The 19101-nt window shown below is 33.4% G+C and overlaps 1 protein-coding gene across 15 annotated transcripts in view; it reads right to left on the reverse strand.

Moving 5' to 3' along the window:
- ENAH (ENAH actin regulator) overlaps positions 1–19101 on the reverse strand; it is a 147771-nt gene that overhangs the window by 63991 nt on the left and 64679 nt on the right. For 14 of the 15 annotated variants that reach the window (XM_074222795.1, XM_074222792.1, XM_074222794.1 and 11 more), the window contains exons 2-3: positions 13302–13467; positions 8975–9152 (exon numbers count right to left, since the gene is read on the reverse strand). In XM_074222795.1, the coding sequence (XP_074078896.1) occupies positions 8975–9152; positions 13302–13467 (344 nt within the window). Of the gene's footprint in view, positions 1–8974; positions 9153–12440; positions 13257–13301; positions 13468–19101 lie in introns of those variants that run through there. The other variant, XM_074222799.1, reaches the window with a different exon arrangement.

A 19101-nucleotide genomic window follows, 5' to 3' on the forward strand; every position in this document is an offset into this window, starting at 1 on the left:
AATGAGAGAGAAAACAGATAAAGAAAACATGGAAGAATTAAACACTGTCAAAATTGACAGTATTCATTCTTCAATGGGGCAAGGACAGAGTATTTAGAGACATTTTTGTCACATAATTTCTTTACTTCACATAATTTATGGAAAATATTTTGTAACCCTTAAGATAAAAAGGAAAAAGGAGCTGACTAAAGAAATTGATGTAAATGTAAAGTGAACTCACTAGTCATTTGGAATTTAAAAGACTATATAAGATGAAGCAATATAGTATGGTATGATTTTATAAGAATGTTAAGAGAGTCAAAGGTGAGACTAAGAAAAAGTTAATTAACAGGAGTTACTGTTTTAGCATTTGGGAAAAGAAGACAAGCACAAAAGGACTAGATCACTGCTTAGGGTAGATATGATTATAATCTACTAGAAAGAAAAGACAAAAGTTAATTTTTACTGTATTATTTTGTCTAATGAGAAAAATTAATCTGAGGGTATCCAAATTAAGGATATGAATCCAAGTCATATGGTCCAGATAAACAATCTGAAAAATTAAAAGAATATTGGGGGGCAGCTAGGTGGCGCAGTGGATAAAGCACCGGACCCGGAGTCAGGAGTACCTGGATTCAAATCTGGTCTCAGGAACTTAATAATTACCTAGCTGTGGGCAAACCACTTAACCCCATTTGCCTTGGCAAAAAAAAAAAGAATATTGGATGCGATTGCTGAGTAATGGCCTTTGAATATTAATGTTAATGATCTTTGAATTATTATCTCAAAATTGAAGATGGATATCTAATGATGTTCTTAATTTTCAAAATAGGAAAAAGAATGAAGTCTGAAAACTACAGGTCAGTGTGAACTTGATTTCTGGTAAAATTTCAAAATACATTATTAAGGGAAGTTTAGGGGTAATCTAGAAAGAGAAATGGTGAAGACAGACAATGTAGCTCTGTCAATCAAAAACAGAAACATTCATTAAGTACCTACTCCATGTCAGGCACTGTGGGAGTTGCTAAACAGTTCCTATTCTTGAGGAGTGCACATTTGTTGGAAGGATAATACATGAAAATGTAAATATGTACAAAATGAACACAAGGTAAGGGAGGATTGGTAGCAGTATTAATACCTCAGTGAGAAAGGTCAATAACAGATCATGTTGAAATAACTGTAATTATTTTACATCTAAATAAAGATTTATTAGCAATTCAGAACTGGCTCAAAAGCTAGAGTCAAAGAAGTTTCTTGAAAGTGAGGAATCTGTACTTGGTCTTATGCTGTTTAATCTTTTTTTATCAATGACTTAAGAGAAGGCATAAAAGAGCAAAAACAATGGGATGGGGGGTGAGGGAGAGAAATAACATCGAACCAAGTCTAAGGAAATTAAATTTAGCTGGAATATTTAGTTAAAACATCAACTTCAAAGTACAAAAAATGAAGATGTGACTAGAAAGCAGCACATCTGAAAAAGACAATTGTGTTGATCTTTCAGATCGAGAAGAGTTGACAGTGAGACATGGTGGCCAAATATGTTAATGGAAACCCAAGCAACCAGGTCTGGTCAGACCACAAGAGTACTGCATACAATACTGTATGAGGACACAGCTACAACCCTAGTTCAAGGATTTATCATCTCTAACCTGGTATATTGCAATAGTCAAATCAAATTAAATCAATTAGTATTTTAACATAGTTACATAAAAACATATTTATAAGATAAACTGGAGATAACCTCAGAGGAAAGGATCCAAAACATTATTAGAAAAGGTTTCTTGGGGCAGCTAGGTGGCCCAGTGGATAAAGCACTGGCCCTGGAGTCAGGAGTACCTGGGTTCAAATCCAGTCTCGGACACTTAATAATTACCTAGCTGTGTGGCCTTGGGCAAGTCACTTAACCCCATTTGCCTTGCAAAAACCTAAAAAAAAAAGATTTCTTGAAGATAAGATTTTATCTGAGAATTAAAGGATGTCAGGAGGTGAAGATGAAAAGTGAGAGAATTCCAGGAACTAGAGCACAACCAATGAAAATTCAAGAAGTCTAGAAATAGAGAGTATATTGCTCTAGGAACATTAAGGAAGCATGGAGAGAAGTAACATGTAAAAAGACTGGAAAGGCAAGAAGAGGACAGTTTTTAAAAACAATATATATTTAATGTTGATGGTAATATGAAGTATTAAAGGGGGCTAGAGACTGGAGGAAACAAAAGTGTAAAAGACTTAAAACAAGGAGACAAACCATCAGGTGACTACAATAAGTCACACATGACCTATATTACCTATATCAAGGTGGTGGCAGTATCAGAGAAGAGAAGGGCATCTACCCAAGAAATATTTCAAACTGATTGAATACAAGGGCATAAAGGGGGGTGGGGGGTGGGAATAGAAGATAACAATAAAAGCTTGACATAAGAGAATGACAGCTTTAAGGAAGTGAGAAAGAAAAGGGTTGGGGGAGGGGAACAAATTCTATTTTGACTTTAAGCTGTCTATGGGACATGCAGTTTAAGTTTTCCAAAAGGTATATGGAGATGCAAGACAGGAGGCCATAAGAGAATTTGGGACTGGAGAAAAAGATTTAAGAATCATTTGCATTGAAATAATAATTGAATCCATGGCTGAGGAGACCACCAAGTGAAAGAGGGAGAGAAGGGGGTCCATGATATATAGTTTCAGGATACCCATTCCTCCCTTCACACCCAGCACAAAATCCAGCATAAAAACCTAGAGAAGAAAATAAAGACAAGAGTGACTGAGAGTGTTCAAAGTCTAAAAAAGAAGTCAAGAATGAGTACTGAGGCAGGCTATTAGTTTTGTTAATTAATGAATCATTGGCAACTTTGGAAAGAGCAGTATCAGTTGAAAGGAACTAACAAATACACAACACAGAAAACAATATCCAACATTTACATAATCAAAATGAACAAATGATTTTCAAAAGAAATTGAGCTTAACCATATGAAAGATTTCTCCAAATCCCTAAAAGAAAATACAAAGCAAAACAATTCAGAGATTTTGCTCCATACCCACAAAATTTTTAAAGATGCTAAAAAATTACAACATACATTGTTGCTTGAACTTTGAATTGATCCAAACATTTTGGAAAGTTCAAAACATTTTGTAATTATACTAAGAAACTGAGAAATTTTACCCAGGTATCTCTCAGTTAGTTATATAGCCCCAAAGTAGCCAAATACTGACAAAAGCATTTCCCATTGTAGTAGTAAGGTGGGGGGGGGGGGGGGGGGGAGAGAATAGCTATCAGCTGTTTAATTGCTAAATCGTAGCACTTAAATATAATGAAATATTAATTAGCTGCCAGATTTTCTTGTTTCTATTACACTATTTCTCGTGGACATTTTCCTCTTCTTGAAAACACAGATACCACACTGGTTCAAAACCTAGTCACCTCTCACCTGGGCACAAGAAGAATATTTCTATTATATACTTTCCCCAAGTTACTAGGTTGCCTGAAACAATTTCTGATATATAAGCAAATTATCAGACACTCTGCCAGCTAGTAATAAAACTAACAAATATAAGGTTCATTTACATATGGCTCAATGACAATTATAACTTAAAGTTATTTATTGCTATGTTTTACAAAAAACTGCACTCACAACAATAGTGCAGGTATTCTTTATTATGGACATTTACATATGCTAATCAAAGATGCAACTGGTTTAAAATAACATTGATTATCAATGGTAGAACCAAAAGATCACTGTAACTCTATTAAGGCACTAAATACATGCAATATCTGTCATCAACTCTGTTCCCTTATCACATTAATCTGGGACAAAACTTTAAGAAATGCTGGTGTCCACTATTGAGTAAAGTGTCAAATGAAAATAACCAACTGGAGTTGAATATTTGCTCTTATGAATAATCAGTTCCAAGATTATGATAAAGAGAAGTTAAAAAAAATCTTAACTTCTGTTCTTACTCATGCACATTTCACAAAAGCAAGAGCTTCTAACCTGGAGTCCATAAACATTTTTTGTTGGATTTTTTATTTCAATAACTTTTTCAACATAATTGGTTTCCATTATACTATATATTTTATAAAGTCAAAAACATTTTTACATGTGATTTCACCGGACTGCCAAAGATAACTAGTTCACACAAAAGTTAAAATGATTTGCCCTAAAAGAAATAAACATACTGTCATCTACATTTTCTCGGTTCTTAATTTGTTTGACATATCTTCTGAACTGGGATTCTAGAGTTATAATTGGGCTTCCAATTCAAGGAATGCTGGGGTTACATTTATTGATAAAAACTTTTAATGAATTGGCATGTGTTTTTGGTGTATCTTTCAAGTAAGACTTGCTTTTGTTTAATAACTGTAAATCTTTCATTTGAATCATTCCTATACCTCTAAAACTTGAAATTGAGCACTGATGGTCCTGTTCATTCAACTTAATATGTGCTATTCAACATGATAAATTGAGTCAATCAAGGATCCTGAAAAGATTGTACGCTAATATCAAGCAATCAAAACACCAAAGACATAAAAGTTGGGGGGAAGGGAGGGAATTCTTCTCTGGACTGTAATTAATTCATAATTGTAACTTGGTTTTCTCAAATATAAAAGGGGGTTATGACAACATAGTATTGTGAGAAATGAGATAACATATATGAAAATGTTTCAAACAATAAAAAGTGCAATACAAATTTGTTTTTTTTAATACATATTTTGTCTAACTTTTAGGGAAAAAAATTTCCCTACCAAGGGCTCTGTTCAATTGAAAAGAGAGGAATCATCAGAATTAGCACAGGATGTTTCTACAAGATTTTTAGATTTTTCTACAAGCCCCCCACTCCATAAAAGGTATCTGAAACAACAGTCTTAAAATAAGATTTATGCAAAATATCTGAATGACAAATCATATATTTTTTAGGTTAAAAAAAGCTGTTCTTCCAATATCATTGTAAAACCTATGGAGAATAACAAAAGGAATTGCATGTTTTAAGTACATGTCAGACACAATTAGCATACAACGGAATGAATTGTGTACATCCATCTCAAATAATTTAAATAGATATTCCTACAGTTACTAAAAACTGTTTTGATAGGAAACGGTCCTTAATTTATATGATAAAAATGCATTAAAAATTAGATTATGGCATTCTTCAAAAAAAGATGTCTAGAATGGGGAAAAGATATAGTGGGAACAATAAGTAATATAAACTCTTAAAGTTTTTTTAAAATCAAGTAATTCTTTGTATTGGTGGCACCGAAATATTGTAAAATAAAAACAACTTTGAATGCCACCTATGATTCATGAACATGGTATTTTTATAAATGACTTTCTGGCTCATCAAATCTCTTAAAAAGTAAAACAGGCTAAATGAATTGTTTTTGGTTTTGTTTGTTTTTTATTTTTTATTTATTAAGGCAATGGGGTTACATGACTTGCCCAAGGTCACACAGCTAGGCCAAATTGTCTGAGGCCAAATTTGAACTCAGGTCCTCCTGACTCCAGGGTTGGTGCTCTATCCACGGCGTCAGCTACCTGCCCCTAGACAAAATTATTTATAATAATATGAGGAGTTACATTTATTATATTGTCATCAATGACTTTTACGAGGTAGCATATAAGCCTGTCTTGAAACCTTCCTGGTTTTTTTCACATTTAAAATGAAGACCGGCTTACATTATACTTATCATCAAATAAAATACTGAATTCGCTGATATAAAAAAGAATTCTAATTTACCTTCTTCCGAAAATGACAAAAAGTATAGGGTCTATGCCTTTAAACCTCAAATATCACCTACTTTCCATGCATTTCAGAATATTCTAGATGAATTTGTATGCCAAGTTCAAAACTAACTAAAAGAAAATATTCCTGGTCATCTATCTTTCAAAAACAAAATGAAAGATAAAAAAAAACAAAATTGTCACTTTAGAGCAGTAAAACATTGTTTTATAAATCTTGTCTTCTTTTTTCTTTAGTGTAATGGTGAGGAGATGTTCTAGCATATGTTCATAACTGTCTAGACTGAGCATCAGCATGAGTTCACTTTTTATCTCAGCAGTATTTACTTAAGATAGAGAGCTAATGCTCTATTTAAGAAAGCATGAGAGTTGAGATAATGCTAAGTTTAACAAAGAAAACACACAAACATACAACATTTTCACTTACACTGAAAAAATACCAATAGTAAAAATTAGTTTCTAAAGTAGTAACTCCTGTGTGTTTACTGTCTAGATAAATTTAATTTGGTGGGTAGAGAAAATGTCAGAAATTGCCAAGTTTGTTAAATTTTTTTCAAATTAGTTTTGTTAGGTTGCCACAAAGTAGGTAATTACCAAGAAGTTGGTAAAGCAAGTAACAGTAGCATTTCTGAGGAGAGTGTAAAAAAAAAAAAGTAAGCTCTGTACACAGTTTAAAAAAATAAATTCTTGGGAAGGGGCGGGAAGTCAATGTAACTCCCCTTTTTATACTCACCATTCTTCCTCCCTCCCTATTTTCTCTGTGGAAAATGTCATATATACACACATATATATCTTAAATCCTGGTCCACATTTTCCCCAGGGATGTTTTATCTATGGTCTAGCTTGCCACATAACCTGTTCCTAAAATAACCTTCACTTAAGGATGATTATAAATGAAATTAAGTTTTGTAAATAGTGTTTAAATATACTCTCCATCACCAATTTAAATATCCAGAATTATGGTTGCTACATTCCCAATTCTGAAATTCTCTGGGATATGCAAGCATCAAGACTTTATTTTTGAGAAATGTTTGTAAGGCAACAAGAATTAAGATATGATGCTTGTCCCCATCTAAAATAATCTCCATTGCTCTCACATTCATCACATTCATCTGGGAAGCAGTTTTAAGAAATCTTGGTGTATTCTATGGGCAAATTATCAGTAAAAATAGCAAATTGGACTATTAAGAAATGTTCCTATTAAGAATCTGTCCTAAGTTTATCAATGAGAAATAAACAGAAAAATTTAATTCTATTCTTACAATAAACCCCTTTATATAAAAGGTCAGTAAAATTTTTAAACATTTTTTGAGAACTATTTCACTATAACTGCTTTCCTTGGTAATCCTAAGCATTTTAAGGAAGGAGTCCATACAATCCCAGACTACCAAATGGGGCTCAATTCATAAAAATGACTATCATTTGTTAACCAGAAAATAACCATAACAAAGATTGATTTAAGTATGGAACTGAAATTGCATAGTTAACCAGCACTTTTAATTATTTAAAAAAAAACCTACAGGAAAGTATATTCAAACACTAGAGGAGTAGCAATCAATTATTTTCCTCAGTTGTCTATTATCATAATTAAAGTGAATCAGTCTCAGTGATACTGGGGGGAAAGAAGAATCTAGAAATTTTATAAGCCATATTAATGGAGGATTGTACTTCAATCCTTTAGAAATGATATTAATACTGTAGAAAGTATAGACTTTAGAAGAATTAGGGCTCTATTCAATTTCCAAGTCTGATATTTAATAGCTTTGACCATGGGCAAATCACTTAACTTTTCATTCTCATCTCAAAAATAGGGACGATAATAATTCAGTAATAATTTCTGAGGAAAGTATTGCATAAATCTCAAAGCACTCAATAAATGAGTCTTTTTGGGAAGACACAACAGTATCATATTCTCCTTCTATAGTGATAACATATTGCCAACAAAGAAGAAAATAACCACAAGCACAAAAGACTATACGACAAGACAATACTTCTTTAGAAAAGGAAATACTGAAGAACATTGGAGGGGCAAGGAATTGTGTTGTAAAGCTTATTTAGATTATAATGCACTCAAAATAAAAAAATTCAATTTTCTGTGCTTCTCATTTTAGCTACAAGGTTACTGGGCATATAATTTATTTTTCCTCAAAATTAAGTAAATAATAATTATCTATTATTTTATCAAAAATATCTACTGTACTTAGTTCTTTATTTGTCAAAAGATCTATACAAAATATTTATGGCCAAGAGTTTAATAAAAAAAAGTATTTAATAAACATTTTTCTCAACAAGAATGCATTTAAGGTTTAAAGTAGTACTACAAAAAAGTAAATCAAGTAAGACTATTCTCTCTAGACCTAACTTCACTAAGGAATTTTTTAATGAAAATATATAACCACATCGAGTCTGTGATACAATTTAATTACCTGTGGTTTGTACTAGTTACACAATTTTGATTAAGTCAGACAACATAAAGGGTGACCACACAGCAGCGATAGGTAGAAAGACACACAAATGAATCTCTTAATATCTATTTTAAGATTTCATAATATTTATGAACTATTAAAATTAAGATCCAGTAAAGATTATTGAATTCTTTAACACATATCTAGCAAATTTCTAACAATAGATATAGAACTCATCTATGTATCATTGCTTTATAGTTATTTAGTAAATTTCCTTTAAAAAATTTAAGAATGGATGTGGATCATTGCATGAACCAGCTGATTTTCCTTCGTTTGCCTTTGCATGGAATATGCCATACGTGTGTGTGTGTGTGTGTGTGTGTGTGTGTGTGTGTGTGTGTTTATGAAATTCTTAGGTCTTCTCCAATATAAAAGTAGGAAATCGTATTTATTCTGTGGCTCAAAAATTTTATTCCACAATGCATCTCAAGGGTCTCTTGAAGAAAGTGTAAGCAAAGAAACCTGGCTAATTTTTATTTATTCTTTGATCAGTATTATAATAAAAGGCTGACGTGATGAAAAATTACAGCATGCTCAAAATGCTTTAAACTAGGAACAAATGACCCATATACTATATGTCCATTAGCAAACACAAGTTTATATTTCTCTAGAATAAATTAATTAGATCAAAGTTTAACTATAAACATGCAAACAAAACAATTTATAATAAAAAAATTTCACTACCCAAAATGCAGCTGTTTTAAAAATAATATTTCATTTTCTAGGGACAATTTAATGTAAAAATTTAACCTTCTATATTAAGCCTAGCTATAAGGATGAAAAATCACTTAGAAACTTTACCTGCTTCCTGTGAATTTAACACTTCTAAGGCATGCATCATGGCACTTGCAAAGACGTTGGCATCTTCTTTACTGCCAAAGTTGAGACCATACACCTGTCTAGCATCTCGCCATTGGTGGAAGGTCTGTGTAGCTTGATTGTACTTCAATCCTTTAGGAATGGCACAATTTATGACGACCTAAAAAAGAATCATTGGTAGTCAATTTTAATGTAATTCAACAAGGATTTAAGGGACTATGATGTAAAATATACTATTCTAAACAGAAGGGATACAAAGACCAAACAGACCCTATCCTCAGGGGATAAGGGAAAAAACATACACAGATATGTAAATATGACTAAGGCAAAGATTAAAAAAAAACTCAGGGGGAGGAGCTGAAGAACTGTCTCAGGGTAGCAACTGAGCTGAGCCCTGAATGTGTGTAGGGATTTCAAGAGGTAGAGGTAAGTTGAGGGTGCAAAATGAGCAAAGAAAAAAAAAAGCACAGATGTGGGAAACATTGTGTGCAAAGAAGAAAGGAAAGAGGGGGTAGCTAGGTGGCACAGTTGATAAGAGTGCGAGATGCAGATTCAAGAGGACCTGAGTCCAAATCTGCCCTCAGACACTTAATAATTACCTAGCTGTGCCACCTCAGGCAAGTTGCTTAACCACATTATCTTGCAAACCACCCCCCCCAAAAAAGAAGGGAAATATGCATTTATCAACAGCTTCTATTTATGTGCCAGAAACTGTACTAAATGCTGGAGATATATATAAAAGTAAAAAGAAAATACAATCCCTTCCTTTAAGGAGTTTTAAGACCAATGGATTTTGGGATTATTTTCAAGATTATCTATCATGTTTGATCAATCACTCCATTTCAATGCAATCATTCATTTAATGCTTGCTATGAACAAACAGCTGTATCTGGAACTGGGAATTCAATAGAAATGAAGCTGGTGATATAATGGGGGAAAAAAGCACAAAGTAAATTACATAACAAAGAAAGAAATACTGATTGCTCAGGGAAATTTGGGAATCAAGGAACAGAGATTATCAAAAAGTAAAATAACCGATCAAATAAAATTGCCAAGCTTTTGTACAAATAAAGTAAATTTAAAAAGATTTAGAAGAAAAATAGAGTTAAGGAAAATATTTGCCACAATTAACAATAAAAACCTGAAGTCCAAAGCATTCGAGGAATTAGAACAAATAATATTAAAAATTATTTTCCAGGAAACCAGTAGTCAAAGATTACAAAGCATATTTCAAAGGGGGTCTAATATCCAAGAAATATAAGGAAAGAATTTAATTGTATAAAAACAAGCTCCATTCCCCCCAACCTCAATTGTCAAATATTTTTCTCAGAGGAAGAAATCAAAGCTATCAACAAATATATGTTTTAAAAATGCTTCAAATCACTAATAACAATGAGAATAAAAAATAAAAATGTTTAAACTACATACTTATCAAATGGAAAAGATTATAAGGGAAAAGTGGCAATTGCTAGAGGAAAGGCACACTAATGCCCTGATCCAAAGACAACAAAAAAGAGGGGGGAATTATTCATGGGGACCAATTATTCCTAACAGAAAAAAACTAAAAATAAATATCCATCTTCTAGAATATAGCAGAAACAATTATGTTACTGAATGCTTTGAAATATTACAAAGCAATAAGAAATGAGAAAAAGAACAGGTGCAGAGAAACCTGTGAAGTACAAGTATGAACTACTAAGAAAGTGAAAATGAGCAGAACCAAAAGAAAAATACATATAATGACCACAACACTATAAAGTAAAACAACTCTGAAATACTTAAGAGCAATGATCAATGTATGACCAATCATGACTCCAGAATATTGATGATGAAATGACTTCTACTTCTTGGAAGTTCAAGCTGAATTAGACTTACAATAATTACCTAGCGGTGTAACCTTAGGCAAGTGATTTAACCCTACTGCCTTAAATATTAAAAAAAAAAAGTTTACAATCTAATGATGGAGGTCAACACACAAAAAGACAATGAAAAGGGGTAATACTAAGCACCAGAACCTGGTGGAGAATTCAGTTAAGTCCCAAAGCAGTGCAGCCAAGTGGGAAATAGACAAAACTCCTGGTATTTCTAATGATATCATATAAATGGTCATACTTCAGATGTGGTATCCATGTGACTAGATTTTATCCTAGATCATATGGAGCTATATTCTTGTAAAATTGTCTCATCTGAAATCAGTCAATAAACATTTATTAAGGATCGATTATGTCCAGGCACTGTGTAAGCACAAGATATACAAAAAGGTAAAAGGAAAGACTTCTGTCAGAAGCTCTCTAATGATACCTGGGAACTGAAAGAAGTCAGGAAAGACAGGAGGCAAAGATGAGAAGATTCTATGTATGGGGGAACAGTCAATGAAAATGCCCAGAAAAAAAAAAGATAAACATCTTGTTTGAGGTGTTTTCCAGGCATGACAAAGATTTTCAGTGGGTTGGTGATAATCTTTCAAAGTATGGTTTTATTTCTTAGAATAAGCAAGCCATTCATTTCTATACTAAGTTCACATCTTCAAAGCTTCTGATCAGTATTTTTAATGTTTTTAAATCCCTTCATAAATTTAAACATATAAATTCTTTGATACCAAATGGTATATCCTTAAGGACCTTTAGAATATTAAGTCAAATAATCTCTCCCTGATATGCATATAGTCAAGAACCCTAGATATCAATCTCAAAACATTACTAATAAAAACTATTTTCTTGTTAATATTGCAGATTGTCATCTATTACTTTAGCAAATCTTTTTGAAAGTTAGTTTCCACATCACAGTCATTAGAAACTTCCCCTCTATACTGAACCCTCCCCTCATAAGCAAAATATGCAATAGAGACCACATCTATATAATAATTATGTACAATCTAATTTCTGACCTGTAATAATGGGTGGGAATTGATCATGAATTCACTTGGACCTTATCTAGTCAATTAATTACTACAAGTTTCTTTTAGTAAAATATTTATGATGTTATAATCACTTTGAATATATTGTTCTCTTGATTTCTGCTTAATTTGTTCACCAATAGTATTTTAAATCTTATAAAATTTTGGGAATAATCTTCTCTGAATTCCTTATTGTCTTTTTTTATAATATTTCAATACATTCATATGATATAATTTTTTTTTGTATTCCCAGTCAATAGCAACATGTTTCTTCAAATACCTAAAGACTGGCATTTTATATCACTACATCTTCTCTTCTTCCACCTAAACATCAACAATCCCTTCAATAAATCCTCATACTAAGAAGTGGGGGCTACATCAACATATATATGTTCCAAATTCTAAAAGTGGCAAGTCTATAACACTCCAACTATATTTCAACAATTTAAGGGCCTTAAATTTAAAAAAAAAAAAGAATTTTTTTTTAAAAAATTGATGAATTTTCTCCATCTTGGCCAAGTAGCACTTTATATGGAGTGGAGGAGTTTTGACCTTCTTAGTTTCTGATGTAGGCAGAATTGTTCCTCCTTAGCAGGTCTCCCAATCCCACGGCCTCATCAAATTAGCAAAAGTATTGTGCAGGATGACTTTGAAAGTAACCTGAGGATTTTGCTGTGTTTCTGGAAAACAGCAAGTTGTATAAATAGAATGAAGAGTATTAGTTTCATGCACAGTTCACTATATTTGAAACTACTTGAGTTTGTTGCTAATGAAATTCAGAATTTTTAAAAAGGATTAATTTATTTTTCAGGAGTACAAATTTATTCAAGATCATGCATGGTTTGTCTAGATGACTGTCAATAGTAAGTTTAATTTTTACATGGTACTAAGCTTAATTTTTATACTTAAAACACAGATCATACTTAGAAGTACTAATTTTAGTTCTTTAGCCAAAATTAATTTAGGGCAATGCTTCTCAAAGTATGGTCCAGGATATCCACAATGTCAAAACTATTTTCATAATAATGCTAATATGTTTCAATTTTGAAAATGGTAACTGTCAACAAATATAACCCTCATAAACAAAAACTATATAGATCTTCAAAAATTTTAAGAGTATAAAAGAATTATGGGACCAAAAAACTTGAGAACATAGGATTTTGAGTGCAGGTAACCCCTTCTAGAATCCTTACATGTACTCAATAAAACAAAATAGGGAGTGTCTAAGGTTGCACAGTGGATAGAGCACCAGTGCTCAAGTCAGGAGTACTTGAGTTCAGATTTGGCCTCAGTCACTTAATAATTACCTAGCTGTGAGGCCTTAAACAACCACTTAACCCCACTGCCTTGCAAAAAAATAAAAAAATAAAATAAAAACAAAAAAAACAAAACAACAAAAAAACCCAGTCTTACCTGATGGTCCTGAATCTTCCTTCCCACAACTCGAAAAGTGTTATTACCCGTATGGTGATATATATGAACTCTGCTGAACCCAGTTGAGCCACCAGCCGGCACCCATTTCTTATTGGCATCATCATAAACCATCACTGCAGCTCTTGCTTGGCAGATACTCTGTTCACTGTAAGAACAAAATTCAGATATTTAAGATTGATAAATCAGTTGATACAAAGTCATAGAAAAGAGTATATATGGTAGTGAACCTGCTCAAAGAAGGAACCCAGATTTTGTCAAGGTCACTGATGACTAATTCATTTACCAAACTGAACATGTTATTTATACATGTATTCAAATGTACATGAAAGCTAATGTTATTTTTATTCATCTATTTGTTCTACTGTATTTTTTTCTTTTACTGCAACTCCATGAAACATGGAAAATCAAAAGATTGAAGAAATATAGGAAGGTGTGAGGAATCTCAGCAAAAACTGACCAGGAAAACAGGGGCAGCTCAAAAATCTTGGGACCAGAAGGCAAAGAATAGAAAGACTCTAGGAGTCATTTCCTGAAAGAAATCTTGGTCAAATGAAATATACTGAAAGTAACTAAAAACAATTAAATGTACCAAAGAGTAAAAGTCAAGATACCATTGGATGTAGCAATCATCACTATAGAAGATGGAGAGCTTGGAATGATATTCCACAGAACAAAAAAACATAAGCTTACATCCAAGAAAAACAGTACAATCTTTTGGTTTAGGGATATGGAAAGGATGCTTTATATTTTAACCAAATAAAGTATACCAAGTATTTCTGGTTTTTTATTTTTTGGCAAGACAATGGGATTAAGTGACTTGCCCAAGGCCACACAGCTAGGTGATTATTAAGTTAGCTCCAACAAGGGAGAAAGTTGAGCATGGATGAGAGTCTCAAAGAGGACAGAAAAGATTAGAGGAATGGAAATGAAGTAGGATATGGATCTTAGTTCAAAAAGGAAATTCAAAAGTCCAAACTTTCCCAATCAGTCAGTAAATATTTTTAAAGTACTTAAGTGCTAAGCACTGGGAATACAAAAAGAGGCAAAAGAGAATTCTTACTTTCCAGGAACAAACAAATATGTACAAGCAATCTACACAAGAGGATAAAGAATAATTAACAGGGAAGGGATTGTAATTAAGAGGAGTAGGAATTTCTAGTGGAACTTCATAGGAAGTCAGGAGAAGCAAGAGGCAGAGATGAAAAGGGAGACATTTCAGGTATGGAAAAGAGCCAAGAGATGGAGAGTAGTAAAGTAGAAGATTGGGGGGGGGGGGGCCCACACCTAGGTTATCAAAGATTTTAAATCCTAGAGAATTTTGTATTTGATCCTACAAGGAACAGGGAATCATTGGAGGGGGTGGACATTGCAGGGTGGGGGCAAAAAGGAAGAGTGGGGAGAGATAAATCATTCAGAAGTCACTCAGATGCAGCAACAGGCCACTGTAATAGTCTAGGCTTGAGATGATAGGGGCCTGTACAGGGGTGGCAGTGCCAGAAGAAAATGGGGTATATTTCAGAGATGTATAGTTGAGGCTGGTAGGCCTTGGCTATAGAAGAGAGCTAGTGAGGAATTGAGGATGACACCAAAGTAGGGGAAAGGGGGAATGACTATAAAATTACTGAATTGTTTTAGATATGGTGCCTTTGAGATATCTAGTAGATATCTTAAAAAGGGGGAAAGACCCATAGGTACAATTTATAGTTCTTTTTTGCAGTGACAAAGCATTGAAAATTGGGGGGATACCCATCAATTAGTAAATGACTAAATAAGTTGTAGTATATGAATGTGCAGTTCTATTGTTCTGTAAGAAATCATGAGCAGCTGGACTTTGAAAAATCCTGGAAAGACTTGTATGAACTGATACTGAGTGAAGTGAGTAGAACCAGGAGAACATTGTACACATTAACAGCAACATTATGTGATGATCAACTACGATGGACTTAGCTATTCTCAGGAGTACAACACAAAGAAAATTCTAAAAGATTTGTGACAGAAAATACGATTCACATTCAGAAAAAGAATGATGGAGTCTAAATGCAGACCAAAGCATAATTTTTCTAAATTTATTTTTTATATTTTTCCTTTCCAAGGTCCCCCCCTCTTTAGTTCTGGTTCTTCTTTCACAACATGACTGACATGAAATGTTTAACATTTATAAATTTTAACAGTTATATACATTTTATACATGTATGCTGTTATACAAATTACTGTCAAAGGAACAGGAGAGAGAAAAATTTGGAACTCAAAATCTTACAAAAAAATGGGACAGCTAGTCCCGGGGCACAATGGCAAGAGTCAGAAGGACTTGTGTTCAAATTCCACTTCAAACACTAGATATTTCCTAGATGTTCCACGGCAAGTCATTTAACCCAATTGCTCCAGAAAAACAAAACAAAAAAGAAGAAGAAGAAGAAGAATAGGACTGGGGAAAGCTCAGCAAATTTGTTAATCAAGAAAAGTAGTGGTAACTTTGGAGAAAGCAACTACAGTTCAGTGATGAGGTCATAAGTCAAACTGCAGGGAGTCAAGGGCAAATAAGAGAAGACCAATTAGATGGAAGCAGCTTTTTCAAGATTGGTTTGAGAGAAAGAGATTTAGAATGATAGCTTGAGGGGATGATAAAAACTTAAGGTTTTTAAAAAATTGGTGAACCTTGGATAGGCTTGAAGGTAGGAGAGAAAGAATTACTAGATGGAATCAAAAGCACGTGTATAGGAGTTGGCTTTGGCTAGATGAGCCTCTTCATTAACAATGCTTTGGATAATGTGAAATTCTAATGTACCTAGTCAGGAAGTTTTGTAACATCTACCAGCTCTAGAGAGCAGCAGGTGAGGAAATGAAAGAAGCAGAAGGGAGTAAGTTTTCACAACAGTTGAGTAGGAACACAACAAGGGGTAAGAGTTCTTAGAATTGAGAACAGCACAGAGCTGAATTGAAAAATAGTAACAACAGAATCATGACTAAAGGAGGAAAGTCAAGTCAAAACAGAAGTAATGAATGGTCTAAGAAAGTACTGAGGAATGGAGGTACTAGAAGTCTCAGTGAAGACCAAAGAAGGGTTCAAGAAGAGTTAGTTATACATAAGGAGAAATGGAACAAGATGATGTACAGACAAGTTATAGTTACATAAAGAATACAAGAATTTACTATTAGGGAAATTCAACACTTATGAGTAATGGGGAGGTCCAAGGTATGTCCATGTCCACATGAGGCTGAGATGGAATGAAGATGATGAAAGTACAAGGGCAAGAGCTGGAAAGGACAGGAAAAAATTAACTAAATGTCAGTATATGGTAGCCATCATAATATGGGTTAAGATAAAAAAAATTTCAACGATGAGAAGCTCCAAACAGATTTTTGAATGTTGGTGAAATCTTTGGGATTAAATAAAGGCAAAGGCAGTGGTGGCAGGAAGGGTCAGGCTTCTGATGTCATCAGAAAGAAACTAGATCACTGGGGGAACTAATAAAGGGAAGGAAGGTCTAAGAAAGAGGATGAGGCTGAAGACAAGTTTGTTCATTATGGAATATGAATTTCAAAGAGCACAGAAGGGAAGGAGGACAAAACTGGAATGAATTAGATGGGTTAAAGATGATCATGATAAAAGAACAGAAAGTGGGGATAGAAGATAGTTTTCTCCTATGTAGATTAAAAACCATTATAAGGGTAGTTGTAGGTAAATAAAAACTAAAGTTCTGAGACATATATACCAAATATAATTATAAGCATTATTTTTTGAGAATTACAATATTACCAAATGGAGATAACAATACTGCAATACAATCTTACATAATATCACATAACTAAATGTTAATAAATGTATCCAAAAGATAAATATTCCAGGGGCGGGGAACTCATCTGATCATCCAATTTGTTGACAAGGTCTGTCGATTTTTTTTTTTTTTGCAAGACAAAGAAAGGGGTTAAGTGGCTTACCCAAGGCCACACAGCTAGGTAATTAAGTAACTGAGGCTGCATTTAAACTCAGGTACTCCTGGCTCCATGGCCAGTGCTCTATCCACTGCACCACCTAGCCCACCCCAAAAGAGCTTTTTTTTTCAATACCATTGTGAAAGCCATTTTTGCTCACATAAACCAGTTATTAAATTCTTTTCCTACTAGACTTGAGTCCTGATAATATTTAACGACCCAAATAAAATTCCACTTCCTCTCAGAAGCCTTCCTTTTGTAGCCATAAACATTCATCTCCCAATATCTTGACTTACTACTTCTTTCTGCAACAAACAACGCCATATTTATATATTCCTTCTCCTGTCTCCCAAACCTTATAAATGCTCTTTCCTCTGAATTGCATAGGTATTTCATGCCTTACTTACTTTTTTGTTTCAGAGCGTTAAAACTATTATTATTGATTGGTTTCTGAGGATGATATGCTTTCATGGAGAAGATATTCTTTGGGAAAGAATGTTATTTGTGACAGTCTGGTTATTAAGATTGGCATAATGTTTATGTAATCATAAGCAAACTAGAAAGCACACGTAAGAAAAAGGAGGATGCTCAGGTAATTAAGAATGATTCATATTTTGAAATTCTAAATTCAAAGGGAAGCTGCTTTCAGATTTGCAAAAAAAAAAAAGACAGTAAACCTCAATACCTAAGATCAACTAAAATCTCAGCCTCCTCTAGTCTTGCAAAATCTTTTTTGTTTTTTTAGGTTTTTTGAAAGGCAAATGGGGTTAAGTGGTTTGCCCAAGGCCACACAGCTAGGTAATTATTAAGTGTCTGAGACTGGACTTGAACCCAGGTACTCCTGACTCCGGGGCTGGTGCTTTATCTACTGCGCCACCTAGACGCCCCTAGTCTTGCTAAATCTTAGTGACATTGCCTTTACTCTGAAAGTTATCTCTAGTTTTCCCTGTAAAAATTGTACACAGATATAGATATATAGATATATATATATATATAGATATAGATATAGATATAAAATTTTATTCTGCCTTTGTTTCCTTAGCACTTTGCAGGGGGGCCAGGCACACTGCAAACAATTAAGAAAGGTCTACTGATTGACAATTATTTGTTCATATCCTCTTGACCATTTATCTATTGGGGAAAGGGTATGTGTGTGGGGAGTGGGGGTATGAATGTATACAAAACCCTTTCAGAGAAATTTGATATAAATTAGACTAAGTAATTGTAAGGACTGAATTTTTTGCTCTGAGTTCAAATTTTTTTTTTTGCATCTGCAACCCTTATGTTGTACCTGACATGTAGTAGATGCTTAAGAAATGATATCTGACATGGACAATATATCACCACATTTATTCTTATCCTAGATAAAATAATTTTGTTTATGCAGAAACTTTTCAGTTTCATGTTATCAAATTTTATTAATTCATTAATTTATCAATCAAATTTTATTAATTTTATTAGCCTTTTCAAAGAAATGACTTGGTTTTATCATTTATATTTTTTTACTTTTGGTTTATTCAATCTTCCTCTAATTTTTAATGTCTTTTTTATATTTACTGGCTCTCATATTTATTGGGGGGGTCCCAAGGCAATGGGGTTAAGTGAGTTGCCAAAGGTCATATAGCTAGATAATTAAATGTCTGAGACCAGATTTGATCTCAAATCCTCCTGATTCCAGGACCATGCTCTATCCACTGAGTCACCTAGCTGCCTCCTTACTGGCTGCTTTCTATTTTATCTTCTGTAATTGCCTCTGTTCCTTGTTTGGATAAGAATATAATCTCCTCTGGAATTTCAGAAAAGCCTGGAAATACTTGCATGAATTGATGCTGAGTGAGATGAGCAG

Source organism: Macrotis lagotis, chromosome 2 (assembly GCF_037893015.1).
Source record: "Macrotis lagotis isolate mMagLag1 chromosome 2, bilby.v1.9.chrom.fasta, whole genome shotgun sequence".
Classification (NCBI taxonomy): Eukaryota; Metazoa; Chordata; class Mammalia; order Peramelemorphia; family Peramelidae; genus Macrotis; species Macrotis lagotis.